Genomic DNA, 18,342 nt, shown 5'->3' on the forward strand with positions numbered 1-18,342 from the left:
ACTTACTCATTAAGTTCATTCTTAAAACAGCACAAACTGGAATTTAGATCTTACAGGTAGAGTTTTTGAATGGTTACAGTGTAAGTTTATGTTTCTAAAAATGTAATCTAATCTGTAAATAAAAATACTGTATGTACTGCCCTCTAGTGGTGTATCTCAAACGTAGTAGCTTTTCCATTTTGTTTTTAGATTATATTTGAAAAAGTTTTTTCCTTCCTCTTAACACCTGTCTACATTCACAGTTAAACCAGAAGCTTGAGTACAGCATCCAGTGTATGTAAGGTTTTGATGGCCCCTGTGGTGTCATCTGGGAGCTTGTATCTGTTGCTGATCTGTGTCTCTCCCTTGCAGGTGACTAACTGCAGTCAGTGCACCTTGGCCCAGTGTCCTGAACTTCCTTAAGTCCCCGGCTGTACTCATCCACCATCTCTCTGCTCTCTCGTCTTTTGGTTTGGTTTGTTACGCCATTTAGTTAGTCATCCTGGTTATAGCACCCATACACACACCCATTGTTAACACTTCACACATATTACTGATTTTACTGTCATCCACATGTCCTATTTTAATTTGTGATCACTTCTTAATTGTGGTTTATTGGCACTATTTGGTCTAATTTGGTTACTCTGTGAAATAAAGTTTCCATGTTTAAATATTTGCCATGGTGTGTCTCCCTTCTTGTTAAGATTTCCTGAGCTGGGTCATGACAAAGTGAATTAGGTATTATTTATTCACTCAATATGAACACGCCTGTTTTTGACTTGAATAAAGAGTTGAGATTGGTCTTAAAACAGTGAAACTGCTTTTAACTGAAAATGCCTCCAGAGGGAGACAGTCTCCTGTAAGTGGATAATGTCTGACTGTGTCCTGAGACATTGAAACTTCTAGAAGACAAGACAGCAGGTATTTGTACATATCTCAGCAGAATAGATTGTGGGAGAAAAGCCTGCAATTTGGAAACATAATCATCTAATGTGTATTAGGCGGCTCAAATAATAATAATAATAATCTTTCCACTTGTTTAAAATGTATGGGATTATTTAACAGGATTAGTGCCCATTCATAAACAAGAGCCTTAACCAAGAGGTTGGAGAAGTTATAAAGTCACCCTAATAATGAATATAAGACTAATATTATTGACTTATTATCTTAGCGCCGTCTTCTTGGAAAACATCTCACTTAAATATTGTGATGTAGTGATAATTTAAAGCTTGTTTAATCGAATGTGTAAAAAAAAAAAAAAAAGTGAGTTTAACTTAATATATTGCTGCTGGTTCAATAAAGAGAAATATTTGATGCCGTTTTCTTTAAAAGGGAAGTTACTTTTTCAGGCATGTGTGTAGTCACATTAAGATACCTACAACTTTTTCTTTTTTTTTTCACAGTTTCTTGAGATCTCCCGAGGAACCTTTCAAGATCTAACATTAGTCTCGAGGAACCACACTTTAAGTTAGTTGAAAAGAAAAGCTGTCGGTCAAAATCCAAGCGCTCAAACATGTTGAAATACAGTATTTGTGGCGACCCACGGGGCTCCCTGAAGGACCCCTGTGGGAGCCTGTAAGGAGCGCGCACTGTGATTGTTTTCTGCCCATTCATTTCTTGGAGGGGAGGAGTTAACGCTGCCGGAGCTGGGGTCATAACAAAATGTGTGTCCCCGACTAAAGCAACATTATTTCCGCCCTGGTCCGGTGTCCTGAATATCTCTGCGAGGAGCTTTTTTAAATGGACTCTACAACGAGGCTGAGCTGATAGTTGTTGTGACCGACCACCGCTCCGTGTGCGCTCCGCCTGTCGCTCCTCACCGTCGGAACCGAAGCAGAGGATGGATGGAAACTTCTCACCAGTTCCTATCTTATCAATAGTCCTGCTAACCGTGGCGTTGTCACCCTCTACAGCCGTTTTGGAGCCTTACGACCTGTTATATGACAATGCGGTGCAGGCCTTTTACAACAATGACTACAGCGATGTGGTGCGCTTCATGGAGGGAGCGCTCAGCAGCTACACAGAGGTCCGGCGCACCAGGGTCCGGTGCCGTCTCGGGTGCCAGGACCAGCATCCGTTTGATGCAAGCTTCTCAGACCTGGTTTTCTTCGACGTTGTCCTTAAGAGAGCAGCGTGTATGAACAAATGCATCGAGGAGATACTCGGCTCGCAGTCGGTGCATAAAGTCAGCGAGGATGTAGTGCAGGACTTCCAACGGAGGATCCCCTACAACTATCTCCAGCTTGCTTATCAGAAGGTAGGTGTGGGGGGGGATCTGCTTCATATTACCTGCCACAGTCTTCATCAGCTGTTGCTGCTGCCCAGCAACGTGATGCAGAGTGATGAGAGTGATCAGTGGTTGGCTGACTCCACCGCAGAAGTAGAGTTATTGTAGGTCCCAATATTGATATTTGAGTTTTAAAAAAACAAAACAAAAATAAACAAAAAGTTATATTATCAAAGTTTAGAGGAATAGTTAAACACGTAACTGGTTTTACATTTTATTTAACGAACACATCCAGAAATATACAGAACAATATATAAAATGTGGGCAAATAAGTGTATAATTAATATTAAAAAGCAACATGAAAACATGGATGTACTACCTGCAATATATGCCGATACTGATGTGCGATAAGCCAGTACTGAACCAATAATATTGGCTAGAAGGCTGACAAGCTTTTTTAAAAGTTCATATCAGGGAGCCATGAAGTTTTCTAGTCCTGACAGCAGAAGTATGCAGCTCTGTGATGAAACATGAACTTCATGTGTGTGTGTCCATCCCTCACATATCAAAGACTACTATGTTGTTGATGTTAGATTTACTTACTGGTAGATCAAGGCTCAGCAGCTCCGATCAGAGCAGGTTGACTCTGCAGATGTCTGTGCACTTGCTTCACTGCTTTGTTTACAACCGCGCTTTGTTTTTTTATGGCTCCTCTGTTATTTTTGTACAAATGTGTGTGGCAACTCCAGCTTTTTCTTTCTCTTTCCTGCTTAATCCCACAATGACATGTGAGAGTGTAACTCAAGATCTCAAGAGTGAGTTAATAGATTCACTTTGCATTATTACAACAATCTGTACGCATTAGTAATCTTTCTTATTCGCTCTACATTCATACAAATTTCCCGAACAGCATTTCCCATGAGGTACATCTTTTGGCTGGAGCTATGTTGAACGCTAGGCGTGGGAACAATCCAAGAGGCAGATGAAACAGGAGAGCTGGGAACAAAGTCCTTATTTAGACTCTGTGTGACTCTGTGCTGTATTTGTCCCCAAGGAGCAAATAAGTTTGATGAGTCTGTCGTATTCTAAGAATAATTTGCCCATCAATTTTGTTATGTGTAGTAACACAAACAAATGAAGGGCTCTCATTTGATGGATATTGGAAAGAGTTGGAACCCTCCCCCCCCCTTGTTGTGCATTGATCTATTCAACAGTGTTACTGCGGGGTTTTGTTTGCATGTTTTATGTGGTAGAAGAGCTGTCACGCAAACATCCCGGATGTCTCCCAACCTCCTTTTATGCTCAGTGTTATTGTGGACTTCTAGCAGATGTAAAGAGGGGAACATGAGCTTTACAAACACTTCATGTAACACACAGGCATACAATAAGATGTGTGATTACAACAGTGATACAATGACTGCTGCAGGGAAGTTGTCTGTCTGCATCTGTCCCTCAACATCACGCTCACGGTCAACTTGAGGACACTTCAGAGGGGCGGATACTTACAGCTTCAATGGCTTGAAGTGTAACTATTGTACATGTTGGTATTCACAAAGACTGGTCTCAGGGTGTGATTAAATCTTATTCAACTTTTTACCTTCATGCGAGTGACATTTTAACCCAGTTGGAGCTCAGTTGGGAAGCTGGCACCATCTCCTCACATGAACCTGAGACCCAGTCGATTTCCACTGCCGCTCGCTGCAGCCCAGCTCAACAAATGCCAGGGTGATGACACACAGCTTCCACTGCTCAGAAGTGGTAGGAAGTTAATCGGCCCCATCACTGTCTGCGGGCAAATGTGGTCTTCCATTTTATTCTGAATCAGCAGAGAAAGAGCTACTGTGATCCTCTCATAAAAAGTGCACACTTTTGTCTAGACATCAGCAATGACACAGCTTTATACACAGATCCTTGCCCAGCTGTAAAAATATTACTAATCTTTTGTGAAAAGAATTATAATTTCTCTAACATCTGTTTGGAGAAAAAAGTGGAACATCGTGTTTTTTTTTTCTCTCACAACAAAGCTCTCGTGAATGTTTTAGCAAATCTTTATTTTGCCTCCTCCTCCTCCTCCCGTGTTGCTCTGTGTCTCCTATGTGTTGACGTCTTTATGAACTGAGTACATGGCAGCACATCAAGGCTGAGAGCTCTGATCTTACCACAGGTAAGGAGAGGCAGAGCTGGAGCGTTCCCATTGGCCGGGCCGATCCGAGCACATCAGACCAGTCAGTGTGCACATTAGTATCCTCTGTGTGTATATGCAGGCACCCTCACATGTGTGTTAGTATGGAGGTACTTGGTGGTGTTTGTGAAAATAAATAACATTCCTGCAGTATTTAACATTCCAGCGTCACACACCCTCCTCCTGACAGCCTCTGGCATAATGCTGCCATTGGGCCTGTTGGAGGAGGCTCCACAGTCACCAACTGTTCTCCTCACTCAGGCTGCTGCGTATGTCCCCAGCTCGCCCATCGTTTAGCCTGGCAAATATTTTATTTTCCTGTTGTGGTCTGTTTGCTTTTCTAAAAAAAGGAGAGACACGCCACCTTCTGCAGGTATTAAAGGGAGACTTCTGTAGCAGCCACGGGGGTTTGGACCCTGATGGCCTCCAGTGATCCCTGCCACTGGCCACACCTCTCGCTATACAGTCGGCATCAAAGGCCCTGAACTGCCTTCAGGGGGCAAGAAGAGATTGTATCTCCAGCCACTTTATCCTTAATCTAATCGGTCTCACAGTGCAAAAGGTGATTGTGACATAGGGCTCATTATTCTTGGTTTTATTTGTTAGTTGTATTGAATTTATTAATGTTTCTTATGGTTATGAAACAATGAGTGAAAACCAGATCAAAATCATAATACAAATATCCAGGTACATATTTGTTATTAAAAATACTTGATTTGCATTGCATTGCAATCTTTTTTTCTTTTCACTTTCTATAGTATTTTCCATTTCAAGAGGACCTTTTAGGTGCATGGGGACTAAATCCTAGTGAAAATCTGTGGAAATAGCTTTTGGTCTCTTCTGAAAATAAGACTGACCTAACCCCTAACCCCATGTTTCAATAAGATTAAATAAAGGTTAAAAAATAAAAAAGTTTTATTAAGAAAGGCAATGCACAGGCACAAGCTCTTCAGCCCCCCTGACCCACTTTACAAACACCTGATGTGCAGCTAAGTGAAGTTTCTAATGATACCAAATATGTTTGCATATATTTTGGGTGTTTGGATTTGATTTTATGATACAACAATAAAAAACATAGCCTAGGCCTGAATATTTTACACATTGTATAGTTCAAATGAAGAGCTGGGACATGATACAGAATATATACAAACTTTCATAGTGGAATACGATCATTTTACAACCTTTCCTTAATGGGAAATTGAATGAAACTGGATGTTTGTACTCCTCAAAGTACTGACAAGGCTACATACAACTTTTATATTTTGTAATCTGGTTAAACATTTTGTACAGATACTTAGCCATCATTAATCCCTATGGAGACATTTTACCTCTACATATGAGCCATCCAAATATTTAGGAACCTGAATGCAGTGCCTAGGGACAGCTAGAAACACTCTTGTCAGGTGTGTGTTTGTATTTGCTCTCATCCTACAACTTGTATAACTAGATCATTATGGGGTTTGTTTGACAACTCACTTTTCAAAGCTGCCAAAAAATATATCCGTTTTGATAATGATTCTCTGTGTCCAAGATGAGTTTGGGAAGGCAATTACTAGTGTTTAAGGAGATTGCTAATGCTCCATAATGATCCTTGTGACGTGCTCATCCTGTGTGTCCAGTTTACCATAAATTCTTGTCTTGTCTTGAGGTCAGACATTGTAAATGTTGCGTTGATGAACAAAGATTCACAGATTTGCCCGAAAATGTTGATATTTGGCAGCAATTGCAAAATGATGTTACCTGACTATGATTTGACACAGACAAGGCATTTCCTCTAACTGCACTGACATAATAGAGAAGTAGGCAGCCTTCTCAATCAGTTGATTAAGTTAATTTGTCTTGGGAATTGAGGCACATAACTCAGTAATCATCCTGTCGTCATTTTGTTTTGAGAACTTCTCCATGTCTCCCAGCACGATGTCAAAAGGTGACAGTAGGTCAGAACGGTCTCTGAAGCCTGCTGATGTTGTGAGCCTTCTCTGGAATTTTCTCTTTAAAGTCTGATGCATGCGTGTTTCCACTGTGAACATGATGAATTGATTACAACACAGCAGGCAGCTCGTGGCTCAAGTACCGTCCTTCTTAGATTGCCTTGGTTATGATTAAGGCTTAAGAGTGCGTATGTGTGAAGGACTGGGGATGATCAATATATCTTCAGTTTATCGAAATAAATTGACAGAGTTAGGCTTCAGCCTGTGGTGATATAGCTTTCCAGCTCCCATTCCAGCTTGAACCCCAGCGAGGAATGTTGGAAGTACTGAACATTTGAATGGAAACTGACCAGATTTTGTACAGACAGAGCTCTTAGCTGTGAGTGTTTGTGCAGTAGATGGGAATCGCAGATGATGTTATTGTCATCTGCAGCTGGTAATAAGGGGATGGAAGGGTTTAGACAAAAGGAGAGTGAACTCTGTCTTTGGACTGGTTAAAGCAAGCTGTAATGCTGCCATTTGCTCAGAACTAAGCAGGTTTGGTCGCCGCCAAGTCAGATTTATGTGGCTGATGTATCTGCGGGGTCGTTCTGCGGTTATCCTACTTGCAAAGTGACTAGGAGCCTGGGAGGGGGACACAAGAATAGATGACCATAGAAATCTGCCCTTTGGCCCATTCTTCACTGGTTGGTTCGTCCATTTGGAGTTTGTTATATAAGTTGCTTGATGGGGCATGAATCGATAATAGACTATTGCAAGTTTTAGCATCTTCAAGTCAATCACCTTCTCTTTTGCACACACCTGCAGTGCCACCATGCTGCTCTCCTGGCTCCCCTAACCTTGTAGCGTGCAGTGCTGTGCTTTGCCCAGACAGCCAGACACTGTGGCACTTGGCTGTGCCAAAGGCCTTCTGCATGACTGGATTTGAGCGGATAACGGACCACAGGAATGCGGGGGCACTCTGTGGCGTAACACACCAATATTGTTCTCGCCCTGATTAACAATTAAACGGCTGCAGGAGAGGAGGAGGTGGAAGGCTGCTTAAGGATCACCGTTGAAAACACTGCAGTGGTTTGTGGGCTGGGATGAGACAGCAGCAGGTTGTGGCAGGGACTCAGATTTGGCTCAGAGGGGACTTTTGTCAGGCACTGGCATTCGTTAATGCCAGCACTGATGCCAAATCAAACAGCAGACCAGCCAGACGCAGGAGCTGACGGCAATCAGGACATTTTCGATTCAAGTTCCAAACCTTCACTCTTGATTAATTGAGATATTTATCACTGTGACTTCATTTTGACCACAGTGTATTCTCAGTTTATGAAAGATCACAATACCCCTTGTCACGAAAGGGAGGATTTGGCACAAGAGTCACTGTCTAGATCCAACCAGCTGGAGAACAGCATTATACACATATATGTGTGTATGTGAAGTTCTGTTTTTCAGTAACTGAAGGGTTGACAGCAAGGACAGTTGTTGCTACCTGTGTGTGTGTGTGTGTGTGTGTGTGTGTGTGTGTGTGTGTGTGTGTGTGTGTGTGTGTGTGTGTGTGTGTGTGTGTGTGTGTGTGTGTGTGTGTGTGTGTGTGTGTGTGTGTGTGTGAGTGTGTGTGTGTGTGGGGCTGTACATTTGGTGATTATCAGTCTGGCTAAAGACTCCCGGGTGTCTGAGGGGAGAAATCAGGGCTAGGATGGAAAAACCAGAGTTTGCCAGGCATCTGTTCATCTTCACAAGTGACTTGAACTATGTATTGGCTGCTGCAGGGGTGCAGGCAGAGGAACCACTTCTGTCTGTCATGTTATCTTCTACGCTGCAGACAGAATTGAGTCGAAATGTATTTTCGTGAATGTTTCCTGTGTTTGACGAATGTCCTGATTTTCCGAGAAAAATACTTAAGTTGACTTTGGGCAGTTTTGAGGATGCCTTGCTTCAGAGAGACACATCTAAAGACAACTTGCTATGAAGCCTGCAGTGGTTGCATCAGGTAGAAGGAACCTTTTATGGATGTATGGGCTATGCTGAAGAAAAAGAACATTGATCTCCTACTTATTCATACTGTAAACATAGCTGTTAAAATAAGGGAGATGGAAAGGACCAGTGTACACTGACTAGTGGTGTTATTCATTTTCATTTTACCTAAATGTTTGTCCATATGAGGCCAGTAGCCAGTTCAGCATCTATTCTGTCTTAGTGTGCTGTGACTAAACACATATTTTGCTTTGACAGTAGTGTTGGCACAGATTTAAGCCAACCTTTTACTCCACACAAAGAGTAAAATGTTCCTCAGGTTTTCTGAGATATCCTATATCCACCTCACAGCTTGTTCTGCACAACCGTGAGCTAGAAATTGTGCTAACGTTTCGAGTTGCTTCTGTCCTCAGCAGATCATTTCTCACAGTGGAGAGCTTTGGGCTACAGGGTGCAAACCACAAAGAGGGGAGAGGGTACAGGAAGTCAAATCTGTTGTGGAAAACTCTGGAAAATGAAGTATTTTTCTAAGATAGTTTAAGTAATAGGTTTATATTCTTCAATGTACAGTACATAGTATAGTAATATATATTTAATCTGTGCTGTCCAGTCATGTATTAAACTAAGAACTCCTCTGATAAATTGGGAAAATTTCATCAAGTCTTCTGTGGCAAAAAGGTTTGTGGTATTTGGTATGTGGCTGCTGCACTGTGGTCGCAGTACCAGGGAGCCTATTCAGAGCCACAGCAGGATCACATGTCTCCCCTGCCCTTTTTCCATTTGCCATGGTTTGGCATTGTGTGATAATATGCATTTCCACTGTGCCTTCACAGCATCAGTTACCCCAACTGATATTGTTTTGATATTATGGTTCTGCCTCATTCTCCTCCCTCAACTGAGTTGTGACATTGGCTGGATCAACATAAATCAGGGTCCTGAAAGCAGCATACAGGAAGATATCATGATAGAAGACTGCAGCTGTATTGTTGTTAGGGTAGTGTGGCTCTTCCTTGCTAGCTTTTCAGAAATCCACTTTGCAGCAACGATGTAACCTGTGTTTTTTTCCCCCCAAACTATGTGACAGGACCTGATTGTTAACCCTTCCAGGTCACGAGGCACAGACTACAATTATTGTTACTTAGAGCAGTGGTTTTCATACTTGGGCCACCTTGAGTGGGTTGTAGGGGGTCCCCAGCAAAAGGGGGAATATTTCATCTTTACATTTTTTAAAGTTGGCGCAACAAGGAAAGAAATGGGGTTAGTCGTTTTGATTATTTGTAATTTATGGTCATCCTTGTTTAATCATTGATTGACTACAAAGACCTTTTTAAACTCTGAAGTGGGAACCCCTGACTTAAATATATGACTGAATTAATGAAATTAAGAAAATAATTGAAAACAGTACAGCTAAAACACTTAATAGATTTGTTGAACATCAGAAAATCAATTAATAAAAATGTTGATCATCTATAAATGGTTTAAGTCATTTTCAAACTAAAATGCCAAACATTCCAGTTCCTAAATGTGAATTACAGAAGGTTTGCTTTGCTGGTAGGGATTCTAGCTCAATGTTTTTGGGTCTTAGGTTGTTGATTGGAAATTTAAACCATGGATCCTGTGCCAAATCCTCCAGTATTCCTCAGAAGTGAGAATCATTCATATTTTGAGGGCAGTTTGTTTGCCTTTTTGACCCCACAGCTGTTTCCTGTAAAATTCCATTAGCAGTGTTGATTGTTTATCCAGGCCCACTCCGCTGTCATCAGCCTGCAGGGCGATGGTCCCATGGTGACTCTGTAGTAAATGTGTACGTTATGTGGCACTGTTTATATGTGTACTGTGTGTTAGAAACTAAGGTATGTAGTTGGATATCAGTATGTGTTTAACCTCAAAAGGTCAGCAAGCTCAGGCCTGAGATGAGCTTCAGCCACGTCCTGCCTGTCTTGTATTATAAATGTTCCAGTGCAGATGTCTTCATTTCACACCATGAAAAGACAACATTACAGCTCTCTGAATCCACCCTGCCCTTCACATCACCAAGTTAAGTTTGACAGCTGGCATAGAAAAGGGGACTATTTCCAATTTGCGCACACCGCCTCCTCCCCCCTCTGACTGCCAAACAATAATTCATCTTAGCAGTGCATAACGCCAGGATTTCCAACTATTATCCCCTGCAGCTCTGTGACCTGCTTATCTTTGTCGTTAGATCTCAGCATCTACTCTCCCCGTGAGGTTAGTCCCTGCAGTGATACAGGTAGTATTACACCAATTTTGAGGACAGGAGAGAGTAGTTTTCATGATCCTGTGTTGACCTGACCCCTGTCCGGCACCGACCTTGCAGCGTCTCCACATCTGGTTCAGATCTCTGTGAATTGCAGCTAATAACAGTGCTAAACAGCGTTAGGCACAAGGAGCGACAGACAGGCCTACTACTTATCAAAGTAGTGTGACAGGAATGGGAGAAGGGGAGAATGAAATGTGCACTAATAAGCTACTTTGTTTTTCTTTGGTTGCACCATATACTGGCCCAAACAATGAGGCAATGAGGTCATGGCTATCAACATACTGCTGTTGTGGATGGTTGAGCCGTCCATCAGTTGTATGAATCTAAACACAGTGGCCTTTATTATCCATGCTGATTAAACTAAAAATGAGACAATTATTTAGAGAAAAAAAATTCATCGGTTTCTAAATAAATCCCTTAAGAAAGCTGAAAGTAGGTATGGACGCCCAACACGTTGATGGATATATCTTATGGGTTCCACAGATGATGATTGAACAGGACGTAAAATGCAGAGTGTGTATGTGTTCCCTCATAAGCGTCCTGAGCCAAATGACCTTAAAGAACCGTTGCTATAAAGGTTGGACTTTCCCCAAGCAGCAGGAGTATATCATCTGCGAAAGGTTAAAGTGGTGTCAGTTCCACATCATCTCTCGCTGGCTCCTACAGCGGCTTTAAAGATTAGCTGAGCTGATTAATAGGACAAAAAAGTGAGACAGAAGGAGTTACTCTGGACTGAAAATCCTTGAAGTTTCTGGCTTGGAAAATGAAAGAATTCAAAACAAATTACTCTTCTTAGAGTTAGTACCCATATGCTCAAAGCAGGGCTGCAACAAATTAATATCTTGGCAAATCAGTAATTCTGATTATTATAGCAGTTAATTGATTGGCCAGCTTAAACGTGCAATAACTTTGTCACACACAACACTGACATGATGTCACTGTTTGTTGATATGGTGAACTTGTTAGTATACAGTTGCCTTTTTACACATCCAGCAGTTACAGAGCAACATTAACATTCATTTTGAGTCTTGTTTCTGTCTAATATTTATTTTCCTTTTAGCTCTGTTTTTGTCTCCACCAGCCCCTGAGAGAAATATCTGACTCTTTATCTGCTAAATGCTCCACTATGTTCACCAAACAGTCGCTAACTTTGTCTGCTGTTAAGTCTGGGGGTTTTCAGAGCTAGTCTGCTGTGGCCAGAAACAATGCTATGAGGAAAAGAACAGTTAAGTTACAGACCGTAAAACCAAAATGATGAGCTGAATGTCGCTGTGAAGCTAAAGCTTTTATCAGACACTATTTCTCTGGTTTGTCACTACATGTGACCCCTTTCACATCCAAGTAGTGTCATGGACCACTGTCAATGTAAAAGTACCGATTATGGCCGCTTCAAGAAGAACTCAAGAACAGCTGCTATTGGCCAAAGTTCAGAAAGCACCATTTCTAATCAACAAATTTGGCATTTAAAGTAAGGTACAGAGTTAAACACACATTATGTTTCTTAGAGCGTAGCACAGTGTTGTTTTGTGCTGTGTGTCTTGCTCAAAATTGTTCAGCAGCAGTTCCAAGAAGCTCTTGTGTATTTTTAAATGTTTGTGATGGTACGATGCCAAATTAATACTGTGTTGAGTACACAGAGAATAACAACCCTGCGGCACCAAGCCCGATAACCATTGACCACAATTACAGGATATAGAAACAAATCGTGGTTTTATGGCTTCTGTGTAGCATTAATTGTTTCGAACGTAATGTTTTACAAGATTCTAGGGGCTAAAAATTGCTGAACTGTGGGTTGAAAGCTTTAAATTACTTTACAGCTCTGGCTACACCTGAATCAATGACGCCAGGTGAAGTATTACGTTTTTTCCACCATTTAAAAGTATATATTGATTATCACAGACACGTCGCACTGTACTCTCAGCTTCTGTTCACTCATGTTTTCAAAAATTATCTGAAACTATTGGTTTATTCACTCTGTAAGCATTTCCTAAAGTAACAATTACATCCAGGATTATGTGAAATGATTTACTTTTAAAGGCCCAACCTAAACTATGTGTGGTTGAATCCCTGAACACTGCCGTCAGCTATTACCTCATGTCCAAGATGCAGTTTATTTTACAACAGCTTTTTACATTTGGCTCCTGCTTAACTCAGTGTTTATGTTCATCTCTGTTTGCCCGTTTAGTAATGAGTCATTAAAGTGAAGATTTAGAAGTTAAGCTGTGTAAAGCGTCCAGAGAACTGTGATGTCACCCAGTGGGAGAGCCCCCGCAAAGAATGTAAACTTTTTGGCTCCAGTTGTGATTTTTAGAGAAAACAACCTCTGCCACTTCAAGACGATGTATTACCCTGTGACCACATGTACTCGATAAAGCGGGAAGGCATCAGTATTCTTGAATGTCTACTTGTAGAAGTGATCATTTAACTTGTGGAGACAGAGGCATAGGGGAAAATAAACGCTTCCTCCTGTTATAATCATAAACATTGTGACACAGCCAAGGCCAGAGACCCATTCAGTTCTGGAGAGAAGAGACTTCTAGAAAGGTCACAGACTGTTTGATATTCGCACAGAGGGGTATCCAATGTCAGCCTGAATATGTCTGCTTTGTATAATGATGTGGCAGGTTTACAGTCATTTATTGTGTTGTCCTTGAAGCTCTTTTGTTGTTCCATCTCTGGTTCCTGTTTGCTAAAGCCCTGAGATTTGTTGTTATAGTTGTGGTGGATATTTGTGTTCATTAAAGAGGACTTCAGCAAGAAATTAAATGTAGTTCACAGTGTAGATTGTGTAATATATAAACAAAAGGGAAGATAGTTGTTTTTTGTGTATCTATGCTTATAACCTGAAGTTTAGTCCTACATTAGTATTGAATACAGATTCCTTAAAGTTTTAGCAAATATGCAATTTATCCGTCATGGTGTAACAAGTCCTATGTCAAACTAAAGCAGAATGATTATTGATTATAGAAAGCTCTCTTCTAGCCCAATAAAAAAAGCTGGGAACACTACAGATATTTGGCTGCTGTTCAGAGAAGAAACTATTTTGATTTTAATATTGAGGCCATTTAAACAACGGCAGCTGTGTCTTTTATTTGGGAGGAAAATTAACATTTCTGCTGTGACAGCTCTGATTCATAGGAATTTAATAGAAACAGGATTACCGTCTTTTATTGTTGTCTGGTATGGTAAGAGTTCCACATGGCCAGTAAAGGCTTGACAGGCTTCTTAATTTAGCAGCAGAATACTTGGGGTGCTTAAGGCCTAGCTCAGAGGTATTTACAGAATGTGAGTCCTCTGGAAGGCCGAGGCCATCCTAGGCTGTCCTGACCGGTACAAAGAGTTTGAACTCCTGCCATCAGGCCGCTGCTGTGGAGGGCATGCAAGGAGGACAAAAGGACCACGGGTGGCTTTTGGATCCATGGCCATCAAAAACCTTGGAATTCTTTATGCACATTAAAAGCTGCCCTCCCTGCCTCTTTTTTTTTTGTTAAATTTCCACTTGCACATGTATTTGCATGTTCCTCACTCTTGATCTTATCTTCTGAAATTGGGTCCTCCCTTAAAGTCTTAAGGAGTTGTTTGTGTAGCTACGGCAGTTTCTGAGCTATGAAACCTGAAAGTACGTTTCCACTCATGGGACAGTTAAGATTTACCAGTTTCAGAATAGTATCTGTATTAATATTTACTTAGTTACCAATTGCCTAATGTTTATTATCAACATAATTCTATCACGCTATCGGTTCATGTGAGGTAATGTTTACACTTAGAGGGAAGGGAAGTGATGCTGTGTTTTTTTGTTGCTAAGTTGCGAGCAAAGCGGCTAATCAGAGTGAGTAAACAGTTGATACAAAGTTAATTATATTAACACTGGCCAAGATGATATTGAAGTACACTGACTCAATTATGAAACTCACTCTATTTGACAGACAGTATAACTGTTATCTTGTAATTTTGCATTCAGAACAGATAATGAACTTTTAATTATCTTGGATGGCGCAGATGCCAGAAATACTCCTGGCAACATCCACCATTGTGTCTTCCACTTAAAAGATTGCACCATTGTGTAACAGTGTTGTCACATAGTAGCAGCAGATAGAAGTGTGGATACAGAGGCCATGTGCTGCTGAGTGAGTTTCTAATCCCTGACAACAGTGCATCTGTTGTATACAAACAGCTTCATGGCTGTATCACATCCCTGACACAACATCTGTAAAGCAACTGTATGAGTTACTCTGTGTAGTACGTCCTGCTGTCTCTCTCTTGACATGTGGACATGTCCTCAGAGCTTTTAAATCTGACCAGACTGTTGTTAGAAACATAAATATCAAAACAGCTTCCTCTCTTCAGTACAGATGCTGAGCTGAAACACATTTAGCTCCAGTTGGCGTCCTCAGAGGAGCGTACAGTTTTCTGTGAAAGTGCTGACGTATTGGGAGTCAGATATTTCCTTTCATGTTGCTTTACCGGCAAACCCCGAGCTCTTGTAAAGTAAGCCCCAAATGTTTGCTTTTAATGGTCTAAATAAGGTTGTGCATGGTAGTTAAAGTGGTTTTAGTTAATTATAGGTGTGAAGTTCTAAGAATATCTCACATGTTTACGCCATATGTTTGCGAGAGTGTGATGTTGTGAGTTCCTGGGCTCAGCTGAAATAAATTATAAACTGTGTACTGTAAATAAGTAAATTCCTGACTTTAACTGCGGCTCACACAAACTGAACCACATCTCATTAAGATGTTGAATGTCACCCGAGCAACAAGTTCACCATTCTTTTGTTACTACTTCCTCACAGAAAAAGGCTGCTTATTAATAATTAAACCCGGTGCGGGAGCTCACCTTGTGGGCTGGTTTCTAAGCAGCAGCAGGGATACAAACAGAGCCAATGAGAGACTTGCTGCTCTGTGGTTTGGTGACCAATAGCATCTCTTCATCAAAGAGGAATTTTTACATGGTTTGGACAGAAAGCTGAATCTTGGAGACTGTGTCATTCTGAGGAAATGAGCGGTTAATTCCCCAAGAGAGTCCGTAGTATGGACTCAGATTGTGACTGCAGAGAGGAATATGACTTTCTGTACAGTAGGGCCATTGTAACACTGTACAGAAATTGCTTCATGACATCATGTAGATGTTGGACAGTTAACAACTATTCTTTGTTATACACAGTTTGAGTGGGAAAGTCTTGTTACGGGTTATTAGAATTCCATAATGTAGTTTCTCTGAAGTTTTATGGTTTTACTGCTGGCAGAGTGTCACCTTATCTTGACAGCTTTTAATATACATCAGGCTACAGCTGGCACTAGCTTGGCCTGTTGTCATGAAAAACAGACATCAGGTCATCTTCATCGGGGGATCTTTTCAAATAGCTTGACGTTTTAAGAGACAGTGTATTTTAATTAACTTTTCCATCAGTGATGCTCTCTTTATGAAGCTTCATCCTCTCCTCTTCACTCTTCAAGCCTTGTGTGGGCCACAGTGGCTCCAGCGCGGCCAACAATAATAAAGCCCTGTATGTCCTCTTACTTACCGGCTGCAGTGTGGTTTTCAGGAACGTGTAGGCATGTCATACATACAGCGTGTTTCATGTTTTCCATGAGCTGCTTTGCGTCTACTGTACATCCCGGCTGTGGTTTATGGCCGAGGCGGTGAGGTTTTAGTGCACTGTCAGCCTGTAGGAGGCCTCAGCACAGACTGCATGTGTGGTGTGAGTGCTTCGCCTCAGACATCGTATCACTGCCAGGGCAGGATGAGCTCATGTGAATTAGTGGTGCTACAATAGAATTCAAATGTGGAATGAATGATGAATTCTGTCTACGATCAACGCTCCTATTATTCATACAGTTGTGTCACATTCACACCGAACATGTCTGAACAGAAATGCTCAGAAACTCTGGAGCGGTTATTGCTTTAGTACAGTGTGTGTGTGAGTGGGTATGAATGCAAAACGAATGATTTCCCAACTGTATGAAGATGTTTGGGACTCAGTTCCAAGTTTTTATTGAAGGTAAAAAGAGCATTATAGTCCATCCAAAGCTGGATATTTGAGGCTGGAACTTATACTGATATATATTTATACTGAGATATAATTTGATATACATTAAAATAAAACATTAAGATAATACTGAATATAATATTCATAAGTATGTTTTTATTATAATCACCTGAAAAAAGGAAGTATTGTGTTTTCATTACCTGTTTTTAATCTACAGAGGGAGCCTCTCCTCTCCTACAGTGTCCGCCATGTTGAACTGCCTGTTTCTACAGTAGCCTAGAACAGACAAACCAAACACTGGCTCTGTGAGCTTCACTTTCACTGTACAATCTTCCAAACAACTTGGTGGGCGAGCAGTATTCAGTTGGTTATGATTTGACTTCACTGCTGGCTGCCACTAAATCCTACACACTGGCCCTTTGATAAATTGACATTGTCAGACATGTATCGATACAGGCAATTGGTCTAAAAAAGATGGATGTTGACGTTGGCAGTAGCCATACTGTACATTTTTTAAGCATTACCATGCGGTTAGACCTCAGTCTGGACCGATGCTCATATTCAGCTATATCCTCTGGTATTGTTTAAGTGGTTTGAACCGTGACACTAGATACTCTGTCACAGTGTCCAGTGCCTGAATATGAGGTTTTAGCTCTGGAAAGGAAATTACTTCTGTGCATATTGGTACAGTGCAGAGCTGTTATTGTTGTTGTTGAATATGGTAGTGTATCACTGTCTCAGGGAGTAAGTATTTGGAGAAGAACCTCTGGCCTGTGTGTTTTCAGTCATGGCAGCCTTGTCTCTAAATCACCCTCACCTTTGCTTCAACCTTTCATCTACATGCCCTGAAGCAAACATACACACACACACACACACACACACACACACACACACACACACACACACACACACACACACACACACACACACACATATTAAGATTACTATCATGCTCTGAATAAGTGTGATGGATAGGACCATGATGGTGGTGGCTTTCTAGTCCTATGCCTCATTGTGTTATCTAAGTCTGTTATCTAAGAAGTCTAACCTACCATGTACGGCCTCTGGAAATGTCCCAGGCCTATTTCTTTTATCAGTCCCACCACTTACAGCTGTCATGGCTTAGTGTGGAAATTTACACTCAAAACAATCCTTCATCCTTGGTTATCCTGCCAGCCTTAGAAAGACTACAGTAGGTATTATTAACTGCCTTACTGGTGGCTTATTCCAGCACTTGTGGTATGCAAATATGGATACATACCTACTGTGGGTTGTAAAGTGAAAGTTTAGGCACGTACCTGTTACCCCCTGCTTTGTAATCTTTGTGTTTTGGGAATTACCCCTATTTTGTAAGCATGTTATTATGATGATTTCAGTTGCTAACACATGCATTCAGTAGCGCCTGTACCTCCTCAGGCTATCAGGCCCATCGAGTGAGTCCCTTTTTCCAGTGACGTGATGGTGAAGAATGTGAAGTTCAGGTTTTATGACTGTGATTATTTCATTTTCTGCCTGTTTCCAGCTATTACTCTTCCTCACAGTGCCACGCATAATATAGATCACGGCGATTCCTGGCATCGCAGCACCTCAATAAAACCTGAACAAAAGAGCTGTCATTGGAATATTGTGTCTGTGGTTTGCGGTCTGCAGCTAATGAAGTTAATGGAAACAGCAGTTGTGTGGTTGGATGCCGTGTCACATCTCCGTCCCGGGTGAACGGAGGCAGGAAGACGAGACAAGGGAAGATATGGCTGGCTTCATTCTCAGGGGCTCAGTATGAGCCAGCTGTGA

The 18,342-nt window shown here is 41.4% G+C and overlaps 1 protein-coding gene across 1 annotated transcript in view; it reads left to right on the forward strand.

Annotated features, from left to right (window-relative positions):
* Positions 1–1,589: 1,589 nt before the first annotated feature.
* Positions 1,590–18,342, forward strand: part of p3h2 (prolyl 3-hydroxylase 2) — a 58,271-nt gene continuing 41,518 nt past the window's right edge. Inside the window, exon 1 of the mRNA XM_051377635.1 lies at positions 1,590–2,236. Within this exon, the coding sequence (XP_051233595.1) occupies positions 1,820–2,236 (417 nt within the window). The 5' untranslated portion in view covers positions 1,590–1,819. The remainder of the gene's footprint in view (positions 2,237–18,342) is intronic.

This window comes from Dicentrarchus labrax, unplaced genomic scaffold, assembly GCF_905237075.1.
Source record: "Dicentrarchus labrax unplaced genomic scaffold, dlabrax2021, whole genome shotgun sequence".
Taxonomy (NCBI): domain Eukaryota; kingdom Metazoa; phylum Chordata; class Actinopteri; family Moronidae; genus Dicentrarchus; species Dicentrarchus labrax.